The following is a 12,410-nucleotide window of genomic DNA, read 5'->3' on the forward strand; positions in this document are numbered from 1 at the left end:
CACTACATCACACAAGCACCACCAACAGAAGAAATGGTAAAGAAAATATTAGTTACATTGATAAGACCAAAATTGGAGTATGTAGCAACACTATGGACACCTAGTACTAAAAAGAACATAAAGAAATTAGAAAGAATTCAAAGAGCAATGACAAAGATGGCACCAACACTCTCCAATTTGACATTCAAACAAAGATTGGATATACTCAAACTACCTACCCTGGGAGATAGGGTTGATGAAAGAGTATGAGGATGGTTTGGACACATGGAAAGAATGAGTGAAGAAAGATTAGTAAAAGAAGTGTGGAAGGCAGAGGTGGAAGGAGTGAATACGAGGGGGCGTCCTAGGATGAGATGGCTGGATGGGGTGAAAGGGGCATTAAAAAAAGAGAGGAATGTCTGTGGAGGAAGGACAGAAGAGGACAGAAGATAGGGGTGAATGGAGAGGGGTTATGTATATGATGATGTGATGCATGAGGGGGTTGTGGGTGGGGGATGGGGGGTGAGGAAGTATATATATGAGAAAAAAATTTACGCAGCCCGAAGGGATTTCTCCCCGCCTTCTCCTTTTCTGCATGGGAGGACGGAGAGGGGGGGTCACCAAATTTATGAAGTGGCCTTGCTGTGGATGTGCTGTGTCTTGCAACACTACTTCTGACCCAGGGCAGTGGACAGGATGCAGGGATGACCTGTCATCCAGGAGGTGCCAAGATAAGAGGGAGGGAGGAGGGGGGAGGGGAGAGGAATATATAGGAAATGGAATGGGTGGGAGTGGTTTCTATACCTTTTTCTTTATGGCTACCCCCCATGTAGGGGGAAAAAAGTCTTTGGTATATGTATGTATGTACCTACCCTGGATCAAAGAAGAGAAAGAGACCTGCTAAACATATACAGAATTATGAAAGGGTTGGAAGTCCTTGATAAAGATGACTTATTAAAGTGGGATAAAAGAAAACCCAGAGTCCACAAAAAGAAACTTAAAGAGGATAGTTACAGAACATACATACATATACCAAGGCTTTTTCCCCCTTACAAGGGAGGTAGCCAAAAAGGAAAAGGCATAAAATCATTCCCACCCATTCCATCCCTGAATACACTCCACACCCCTCCACCCTCCCTCTCATCTTAGCACCTCCTGGATGACGGGTCATCCCTGCACCTTGTCCACTGCCCTGGGTCAGAAGCAGTGTCACAAGACACAGCACATCCACAGCAAGGCCGCTTCATTAAATCGGTGACCCCCTCCTCTCTGTCCCCCCATGCATAGAGGAGAAGACGGGGAGAAATCCCTTTGGGCTACGTCAAAATTTGCTCACACACACTACCTCACCCCCCATCCCCCCACCCATTCCACCTCATGCATCACATCATCCATATACAACCATTCTCCATTCACTCCTGTCTTCTGTCCTCTCCCGTCCTTCCTCAACAGACATTCCCCTCTTCCCCAAAGCCCCCTTCACCCCATCCATCCACCTCATCCTAGGACATCCCTTCATGTTCACTCCCTCCAAATCTGCCTTCCATACCTCTTTTACTAGTCTTTCTTCACTCATTCTTTCCATGTGTCCAAACCATCCTAATACTCTTTCATCAACCCTATCTCCCAACCCCCTTTCCACCCTTGTTATCCTCCTCACCTCTTCATTTCTCACTCTATCCAGCCTAGTAATCCCCATCATACTTCTCAGATACCTCATCTCAAACACATTCAAACTCCTTCTCTCTTCCTCTCTTATGTTCCATGTTTCTGCCCCATACAGTGCTGTTGGCACAATCACTCCTTCATATAGTCTCCTCTTAGCATCCATTCCCAAATGTCTATTCCTCATTACAGAAGAGATCTGAAAAAGAATAGCTTACCACACAGTGATAGATGTCTAGAACAAAATAAATGAAGAAACAATGAGTGCAAAAACTACACAAGAATCTAAGATCAAACTGGATGCTGAAAGATACAAAAGTGGGTCACCACAAGCATAGCTCTCTTCCCGTAAAATACAATTAAGTAAATACAAGAAATGAATACACCAACAGCATACTACTAAAACATTTATAATAACATATGAACTGTACCACACTTTTGTATCTTTCAAACTGGATGCTGAAAGATACAAAAGCAGGTCACTACAAGCATAGCTCTCTTCCTGTAGAATACCACTAGGTAAATACACAAAACATCAACACAAAAACATATGCACACTCAGATCACTAAACAATTCCTTTAAGACCACCCCTAAATTAAGTCGCACAGAAAAAAAACTCTCTCATAGCTGGTAAGAACCACATTGGCATGCTAGCACTCAGGACACCATCCAACATTGAAATGTTACCAACACAAAACAGGTCTGGCCATAGATTCAAATTGCCACAGATACAACCACCATACAAAGGACATGAACACTTCATACTACAATACTCCACACTAACAATCCCTAGACAAAAACACAATATATTTTTCCCTGAGTTACTTGTAGACCCACCCAGTGGGTGTTACCGATAACCTGAAGGCTATGGATATTCTACAAGAGAGAGCAGGGGCAATGGATTGATTGAATGACATACTGCAAGAGAAAGAGGGCTAGGTAGAGTGTGTTTACCTGGATCTTGAAAGGTCATTTGACAAGATCCCTCACAGTAGACATTTGTGGAAACTGGAGTATGTTGGAGGTGTTACAAGTGAGCTCCTTAAATGAATGAAATATTTCCCAAAAGAATAGCACATGACAACAGTAGCAAAAGGATGAGATGTCAGAATGGAGGGTAGTGACTAACAGAGTCCCACATGAGTCAGCTCTAGAAGCTATAATGTTCATACATAAGTGACATGATGGAAAATATAAGAAGCTACACTAACATGTTTGCAAATGATACAAAGATCATGAAAAGAATTAGATATGAAGACTTAAACAATAAACATGCATGAAAAGAATTACTCAGTTACAAAAGCAAGAGAAGAGAGGGATCTGGGAATGATGGTATGATAGCTAAAGGAAGAGGTGAATACACTGTATACAGTACCATGGGTAAATACATACAATACAAGGGTTGAGGATGGCAGCAAATTGAAAGTGAGTATTAACAGAGAGAGGCTGAAAAGGGGATAGTTTTAGATACTTGGGGACAAATGTGGTAGGAAAGGGAAGAGTGGTGGTGAAGGTAGAATGTTGATTGAGAGGTGCAAGTAAAAACCTTGAGGGATTAAAAACTGTAATGAGAAATAGATATTTGGGAATGGATGCTGAGAGGAGACTGTAGGAAGGGGTGATTGTGCCAACAGCACTGTATGGGACAGGAACATCGAACATAAGAGAGGAAGAGACAAAGAGTTTAAATGTGTTTGAGGTGAAATGTCCAAGAAGTATGGTAGGGGATACTAGGGTGGATAGAATGAGAAACAAGGAGGTGAGGAGGAGAGCTGGGGTGGAAAAGGAGTTGGGAGATAGGGTTGATGAAAAAGTAAAAGAAGTGTGGAAGGCACAGGTGGATGGGGTGAACATAAGGGGGTGACCAAGGATGAGATGGATGGATGGAGTAAAAGGGGCATTGGGAAAGAGGGGATGTCTGTTGAGGAAGGAAGGGAGAAGACAGAAGATAAAAGTGAGTTGAGAATAGTTGCTTATGGATGTTGCTGTGATCATGGAAGGAAGTGGATGGGGGATGGGGGTATTAGGGAGTGGTTATGTGTGAATGATATTTTGATGCAGCCCAAAGGGATTTCTCCCAGTCTTCTCTTTTTCTGCATGAGGGAACAGAGAGGGGGGTCGCCAATTAAATGATGCAGCCTTGCTGTGGATGTGCTGTGTCTTGCTGCATTACTTTTGACCCAGGGCAATGGGTGAGATGCAGGGGTGACCCATCATCCAGGAGGAGCTTAGAAAAGAGGGAGGGGTAGGGTGGTGAATAGGAGTGGATTATGTGGGAATGAAAGGGGTGGGAATGAAAGGGGTGGGAATGGACTTATGCCTTTTGACTTTGGCTACCTCCCTAGTAAGAGGGAAAAAGTCCTTGGGATATGTATGTATGTACCATGGGATCCAACTCCCCTACCTACCTCTCGACCAGAGACTTCCTGGTCATACAGCTCGAGAGCCTCTTTCATCTCAAAGAGGTTGAGCACTTTTCTGACAGATGTTGAGCCTTTGCCCCACAATACATTCATTGAACCTGTAATGGAATATACATGTTGTCATTTACCAATTCTTTGCCATATGAATGTGCTTGGCACTGATTTTATTCAATAGCCCTGGGATCTCTGGGCTAAACTGGAGATATGTGATTGGGTAAGAAAAAACTTTTTAAACTTAAATTATACGAGCCAATCCATTTCCTAAAAACATTAACAAATTCAATTCCATTTATGTTTACTCAAATGAATAAACAAACCTGTATACATATAGGAGACAACAGCATCCACCACATCAAAGTTGACTTCAATTGGAAGAGTAAATCGGCAAAACTGGTAGAGGTATTTGAGTTTCTTCCGTCTCAGGTACATCTGGCGGTAGAAATATGGACTTCTTGCCACCAGCACAGCACGATGAGCCTGAGGGACCAGAAATAGGAGATTAATCCATTGTCCAAGATCTCTTACGCAAAGCCTGCAATGCCAAAGAATCTAGCCATGGCCATTGTTTGGCCCATAAGTCACTCAGAGAAGAGATTTGGAGGATCTATCTGGGTTGTGAGAGTGTTGATCTGTGCAAAATAATATATTCTGCATTTTCTGTGTGATGATCATTATCTTGGGCATATGGTTTCTATTACCATGCCATTTTGGTTTTGATAAGGTTTTAGTGCTGGTTGGTGAATTGACCACAGGAGAACTGGTATTATCCTTGTGTGTTGTGAATGTTTTATGTTCTGGTCTGATGTCAGAATGTTGCTTGATGTAGTACTAAATTTGTTGGTCCTGAGATCAATGTCTATTTTGTAATCTATATGTGTATTTGTTTTTGTATATTATAGACTTGTAGGAGCTGGTGATAAGCTGTTGTAGATTTGTGAGCAAAAATGCTATGTGAGTTGGTTTCCTGTTATATTCTATAGTTTGTAGTTGTATAGTATAATAAAACGGGTATGTGGGTTTCAGGACCCTTGCATAGAACTGTGTGCCACTATATACTTCTGAGGCAGCATGTCTGCAAGCTGAATCAGCATAAAATATATAATTCATGATGAGTGACTACACACAGCACCATTTCTAATCCATGCTTATAAATCTTGCTAAGCACACCATCACCTGAGCATTAAATAAAGACAAACCTATGATACCATCTCGACTGCCTCATGGTTCTAGTTTACCCAAAGTATAACTAGACCTAATAGTAACCCACACAGTCAGAAAATATAAATTCACTTTTGTATTCATAAAACTTACATAGACCATATTTCGTTTGTCCATGTCTACCAAGGCTGTATTGCAGTCAATTCGTAGCCTCCTCATTTGCTCAAGGGCATTGCCAAGGGATGGATCAGCAAATTGGTCAAACACTGGTTCAGAGGCAACATCATCCAAACCATCTGTGGCATTTCCATGATCCCATACAGGTGGTGTTGGTGCCAGTTTTCGTGGACGTCCAAGTCGGCCCTGGATCCTCTCAACAGGGTCAACATACAGAGGATCAAAGAACTCCGGATCTTTGGGTCCATATCCCACAACCTACAAAGTAAATTTATCTGATTAACAAATCTATCTTTATAACAAGAGCTTTTTCCCCTTACAAGGGGGGTAGCCAAGTCAAAGGCATACCCACTCCCACCCATTCCACTCCCATCCACCATCCTTGTTTTCCTTTTATCTTAACTAATCATGGATAAAGAGTCATCTCTATCTCTTGCCCACTGCCTGGGTCAGACACAGGGCACCAACAGCAGGGCCAACCCACCTACCCACTCACCCATTCTTAAACTAAATTATATAAATATTTCCTTAAAATATCCAATCAAACTGTTTCCCTAAGTCTCTCTTGCAGAAGACCTATGACTCCAAAGTAACTTAACTGACAACAACCATTGGATTCTCCCACAATTTACTCAAGGAAGAAATATTGTTATAATAAAACTAAAAGTAATTGCAGTACAGAATTTTATCAATAAATATGGTAGGGAACAAGATGGTTAAGTCAGAAAAGGAGAAGTTTGTGGAAGGGAGAACATGGGAAAAACACTATTAGATTTCTTGAAACGGAAAAGTTTAAATGAGACAGATAAAAATATACATATGGAAAAAACATCTATTAGATAATCAAGCACAGAACTAAAGTATTATTAAAATCTTAATGAAAGGCAATCCAAATTTTCTACAAATCCTTCACTTGTTTAGACATCAATCATTTATAAACTTACTTTGACAGCATCACTTTCATCTATGACAACAGTGACTTCTTCAATCTTGAAGGGTTTGTCTGTGTCCCGATCCTTTTTGATCTTCCGCAGGTCAATAAGAGTAGCATTTGGGGCCAGTTTGGTAACTGAACCTGGGGGTGGAGGAACAGGGGTAGGTAGAGGTTTGCCATCTGGTCCTAAGGGTGTCCCATCAAGGTCATTGTTGAATATTGGTGCCACAGGCTGGCTGGATGGACTGCTAATACGATTTGTTTTAAAACTGGTGCCAACTGACCCCACTGTATTGTTAGCCTGCAAAGGGATAAAAAGTGTAAATGAATGTTTGTACCCAGTAGACTTTCTACATTACCTAAGTAGCTGACACTTATTAGTAGCACACTTCTTAATACATATATACATATACCAATTAATTTTTCCCCCTTACAAGCTTGGTAGCCAAAGCTACATATACATATATATATATATATATATATATATATATATATATATATATATATATATATATATATATATATATATATATATATATATATATATATATATATATACACATATATATATATATATATATATATAAAATATACATTTATAAAATATACATTTATAAAACATACATTTATAAAATATACATTTATAAAATATACATTTATAAAATATACATTTATAGAATATACATTTATAAAATATACATTTATAAAATGTACATTTATAAAATGTACATTTATAAAATGTACATTTATAAAATATACATTTATAAAATATACATTTATCCAAGTCAGTATTAATTATATTAACTATAGTTCCCCATATCTAATACAACACTATAACTAAGAATCACCAACCTGTGGTATTGGGTTGAATAGTTCTGGATCTGGATCTGGATTGTTCTTTGTAGGTGCCCCTGCAGGAAAATGGCGCTGGCAAGCATGGACAACAGGGCGGTCATCTGAGGCACCCACTACTCGCACCCATCGAGCATGTGTAGCTGGGTCCTTGGACCGTCTTGCTGAGTATACCATTACAGCTGGAATATGGCAAAGCCAAAATCATGGTGTTATAATTTTAGCAAGAACCTTGTAATTTTATCTCATACTCAAGCTTTAAAGACTAATAGCAATGAGAAATATTGTATATTATCACCAAGGCATGTATCATGGGTAGGGCAGTCACCCCATGTGCAGGATTCTTAAGGGTACAATTTTTCAAAAGAAAAAATAATATCAAATAAAAACATAATCAAAACATAACAAAGATCTACAATAAACCAAGAAAGATTGAGTTACCTAGCAACACTGTCAAATGAAAAAGATTTCAGTGGAAATTTAAAGATTGATGGTGAAAAAATTTGCACAAATTAATTTACATATTTCTTGATCAAGAGGCAGCAGTATCAAGATCATGTTCAGCAAGAGGAAAAGAACCTGATCATTTTCATTTCCATAATAAGGGATTATGAGTGCCCTAGGCTATTGATGATGATCAGCAGGACCTTCATGGGCAACTTCTTGCTTCTTAATACTTACAACACCAAAAAAATCAAAAGCAAATGGTCTGTACACACACACCACTCTACAATGAGATATCATCACACAAATTCGACTGCAATTACTTGGTGATGAAGCCCCACATCGTGGAATGTGGCATCGCCGCACTGGACGGAGATGAAGATTGCCCTCTGTCATGATGAGCGGGGCGTCACACGCGCCACCGCCCTTCACACCAAACTGCTCCAGGCAGAAGGCAGGAACACGTCCTCCTTAGAATTTTCCAGACTCCAGACAGGTGCACGTGTGTAGACTAGTCAATATTGATGCTTGTAGTTCCTGATAAGAAAAAAGCACTACAGAAGATGGTACATACATATATACATATACCAATGGATTTTTCCCCCTTACAAGGGAGGTAGCCAAAGTCAAAGGCATAAACCCACTCCCACCCATTTCATCCCCACATACTCCATTCCCATTCACCACCCCTCCCTCCCTCTTTTCTTGGCTCCTCCTGGATGACGGGTCATCCCTGCATCTCACCCATTGCCCTGGGTCAGAAACAATGTAGCAAGACACAGCACATCCATAGCAAGGCTGCATCATTTAATTGGCAACCCCCTCCCTCTCCATCCCCCATAAAATCAGAAAGAACATTTACATAGTTTTCCACTGAACATGGATTGTAGAGACAAATGTCCAAATGGATGAAAACATGAACTAGAGAAAGTTTATAACTAAACAGTGCTTACAAAATGGTTTAACCTATGGAACAAAGGAGGGTTATAAAATCTAAAAATAAGGCAATCATTTCACTTTAAGAAGTGACAGCATAAGATGTAACTAGATTTAACATTTATAGCCTTTTGAAATATGTATAAAAAATGGATGTTATCCAAGGAACATTTAGTATTATATGCCTTGTCTTCCTGTGCACATCATCAAACCTACTCCATGAAGGAACTGAAGGCTGTTGCTAATCAGAATTAGAGATCCCATCAGGCCCTTAAGTTTTCCTTTTACACAGTGATTCCAATGGGATTAATATGTCCTTCATTTCTATGCTTATATCTTCTTTAATAAAATTACTCTTCTTAGTAAAAAATATTGGAAACCTTCATTCATCATTTCAATCATCTACTACTCAGTTAAAATATCTACCCATAAAAAGTTATTAACTGCAGTATTAAAGAAACTGCAGTATTAAAGAAGGTAGGAATCTTCATTTCCACATCCATCCTATTTCTCCCAATTCACTTTCTTGCAATTAAAGTCCCCCTCAAAGAATACAGTGTCACTTTCTTCAATAGTGTGTATTTACCTAGTTGTAGTGTACAGAATTGGTGCATTTGTTAAACCTTGCCTTGATTTTTTTATAGTATTGGCTTAGGTTATATTTTCATCTAACTTATTCCATAAGTCTACACTTCTATGTGGAAATCTAGACTTCTTGATATCTTTTAAACAGGTTTGTTTCTTCATGTTTTTCTGTGACCTCTTGTCAATCTTCCTTTTATTACCAGTAATTCTTTTCTGTCCACTTTCTCTAAAAATGTGTCCAGTTTAGATATCATCATTATCACTTCTCTTTTTATTCTTCTAAGGTTGATAATTCTAGTTTCTTCAACTTTTCCTCCTACAAGATGTTATTTAGACCATGAATTATCTTGGTTGCCACATTTTGTAGTCCTTCAATTTCTTTTATATCTTTCTTTAAGTATGGTTACCACATGGATGTATCAAGCTTTCAATTATTGTCTTCTTCATGTCATTATCAATATAGTGAAATGCCACTCTAAAATTATTCAACAGATTGTAGGTCTCTCCTGTTTTCTTTATGTGAGATTGAGGCTACCTCCTTTATAAGGGGGAAAAAGTCTTTGGTATATGTATGTATGTATGAGATTCAGATGATATGTATTTTTTTTTATTATAATACTTAGATCCTTGTCCTTCTTTGCTTTTGTTATTATTTTATTTCATATTTTGTTATCCATTGTCAGTTTTTTCTTACTGTTGCCTATTTCCAATATTTTGCATTTCTTTATGTTAAAAATAAATTTCCACTCCTATACTTTATTAAGATTCTTTTGCAATATTATAAAATTCTCATTTTCCACCCTCTTCATAATCTATGCATCATCAGCAAATAGGTTTGCATATTTGTTTATTTCCTTCAAGGCACTAATATACCTGAGGAACATTACAGGAGCCAAAACTGAGCCCTGTGGTACACCACTGGATACTCCTTTCCATTCTGACTTTTCATCTCTCACTACTGTTCTTATACATCTATCTCTTAAGAAATATTTTATCCATTTGGTTCCTATATTCCCTTCCTCTTCTACACTTCATGCACCAACTTCGACTTCATATATGTGCACTGTCTGCAATGTTGATGCGCACAAATGCAACATAGCTTACCGCCTATCTCAAGTGGGCACAGGATTCCTAGGTATAAGATCCCTTAAGGGGTTATCACACTGGGTTTCCAACGGTTTCACCAACACCAACAGCTGAAAGTTCATTTGAGTTAAAACTACTTCAGCTACAATATTTTATTTTTCAAATCTCCGAATATCAAATTATCTTCTCGTCATATACAGCAAAGCTGAATGATGAACAAAGAGATTGTAAACCTATACGGATGTTAAACATACTGTTGAAATGTTCTTCGAGAAATCTAGATTTCTGTATACAAAGTCATATCCTAGTTATTCAAATGGAGGTTGGAGTTAGGATGTGGGAGAAAAAAATAGCCCAGTGTGATCCCTTAGATTAAGTACCATTAGGCCCCACCTGTGCCAGCCAGAGGAAATAACTTCTATCATGTTCATTTTTATGTTACAGTACATGTGACATGTTTTATTCATCCCTTATTTTCATTCAGCCCCTCCTCCAACACACACGAAATGGACTCTAAGCTACTCACTATTGTGGTAGTGTTATAAGGTGCCCTGGCATTCGACACGAGCAGGGCACTATAGGGTTGCAGCATAGTGTTGCAGCGTGCCCCTACACTGGCACAAGACTTTCATTGATACATGTGTATGATGTGGTATCGTTCCTGCGTAAGGAGAACGACGTTGCCCCCACGGCGTGCTCTGACTAACAGCGACGCTCCCGGACAAAAGCCCTTTCATACTTCCAATAAAGACTTCCTTCTCTTCTGTGTGCTTACAGCATCTAGCACCTTTGCCCACGGGCCAGTTACTCTGTAGACTCCTTAGGCGCATGTCGTGCCTCCCCTCCATGTACGCTTAACGTCACAATAAAGATTCAAACATCGTCCCCCGCATTTCAGTTGCACACATATGACATACATGGCACAGTGAGTAGGATAATGTTTGCAATTGCTTGCAACGAGCAACAGTGAAACATGGGACGATACGTGAATCGGTGGCGCGTGCGTGAACGAACCAATAAGCGACAATGAACACACTGGACCGTAAGTGCAGTGCCGATTACAGTGAGCATGCAGGGACCGTGCAAAATCGTGTAGTGGTGAGAGAGACGCGCCTTCGTGTACGTAGTGGGGCGAACAAAGAGGACTTCATCCCACTGCTTCGCCCTACCAGCCGCGAACGTCACCCTGCACGGGGCTCAGGGCACTTACGCAGGCCGCGCGAACAAAGAGGCCTTTATCCGGCTTCGCCCCGTTCGCCGCGAGTGCCACCCGCGCGGAGCCCAGCTGACTCGCACGGGCCTGTATCACCGCCTCTGCTCCCTCGTGGCAATTACGTCACCGCAGGAGGTGGCGACGCCACTGCCGCCCACAGGAGGCATTGATGGTGACCGTCTCGGACGCCCAGTAGGACCTGCACGCATGCGCCGTGTCGCCATGCAAAGGGTTCCCCGCCAGACGCACGCACCCCCACCCCTTGTCCCGGGTAGGTTGGCACCTGCCGTCCTAGTGTCTTCCGGCCCATCGCCCTCCACCACCTGTCAGCGCCCGGAACGTGCTGCCTTACTCAGGTGTGGACATCACGGGGATAGGCCCTCAGCACCTAGGCATATCGGAGATATCAAGAGCTCTACGGCTGCCGTTCTCGGCGCAGACGACGCGGCCGACATCTCACATGCCCCACCGCAGCAGGACGTTTCTGGCCGACCGCCCTCCGCCACCTGTCAGCGGCCGCGCCGTACTACCTGACACAGGTGCGGACATCACAGGGATAGGCACTCGGCACCTACGCACGTCAGATGTATCTGGAGCCAGCCTACAGACGCCGCTCTTGGCGCCGACGACGCGGCCGACATATCTAACCTGCCCACAGCACCGTCCCCTAGGAAAGAAGATGGTTCTCCCTCCCCCCCTCGTGAGAACCCACATGTAAGCCGACGCGACGCCCCTCGCCGCCCAAACGCCCAGGGCGATACCGTTCGCATTTCAGGTTCAAGCGAAGGAAGACATTGACTCAATGGTTCAGCAAGGTATCGTCATGCCTGTCGTAAGGCGAACTCTGTCGCCGCCGCCTCTGCTGTCGCGCATCTACAGTACCGGGCTGCCCTCTCTGCTCGGCGGAGGACCTGCAGTCCTCGTGCGCGGACCCCCCTTCGATTCCGCCCCCGACGC

The 12,410-nt window shown here is 41.6% G+C and overlaps 1 protein-coding gene across 1 annotated transcript in view; it reads right to left on the minus strand.

Annotated features, from left to right (window-relative positions):
* LOC143027830 (uncharacterized) overlaps positions 1-12,410 on the minus strand; it is a 28,451-nt gene that overhangs the window by 7,715 nt on the left and 8,326 nt on the right. The window contains exons 2-7 of the mRNA XM_076189457.1: positions 7,957-8,170; positions 7,190-7,371; positions 6,348-6,638; positions 5,380-5,661; positions 4,386-4,545; positions 4,054-4,166 (exon numbers count right to left, since the gene is read on the minus strand). Coding sequence (XP_076045572.1) covers positions 4,054-4,166; positions 4,386-4,545; positions 5,380-5,661; positions 6,348-6,638; positions 7,190-7,371; positions 7,957-8,029 — 1,101 coding nt within the window. The 5' untranslated portion in view covers positions 8,030-8,170. The remainder of the gene's footprint in view (positions 1-4,053; positions 4,167-4,385; positions 4,546-5,379; positions 5,662-6,347; positions 6,639-7,189; positions 7,372-7,956; positions 8,171-12,410) is intronic.

Source organism: Oratosquilla oratoria, chromosome 8, assembly GCF_046742065.1.
Source record: "Oratosquilla oratoria isolate Oo_2021 chromosome 8, ASM4674206v1, whole genome shotgun sequence".
Lineage (NCBI taxonomy): Eukaryota > Metazoa > Arthropoda > Malacostraca > Stomatopoda > Squillidae > Oratosquilla > Oratosquilla oratoria.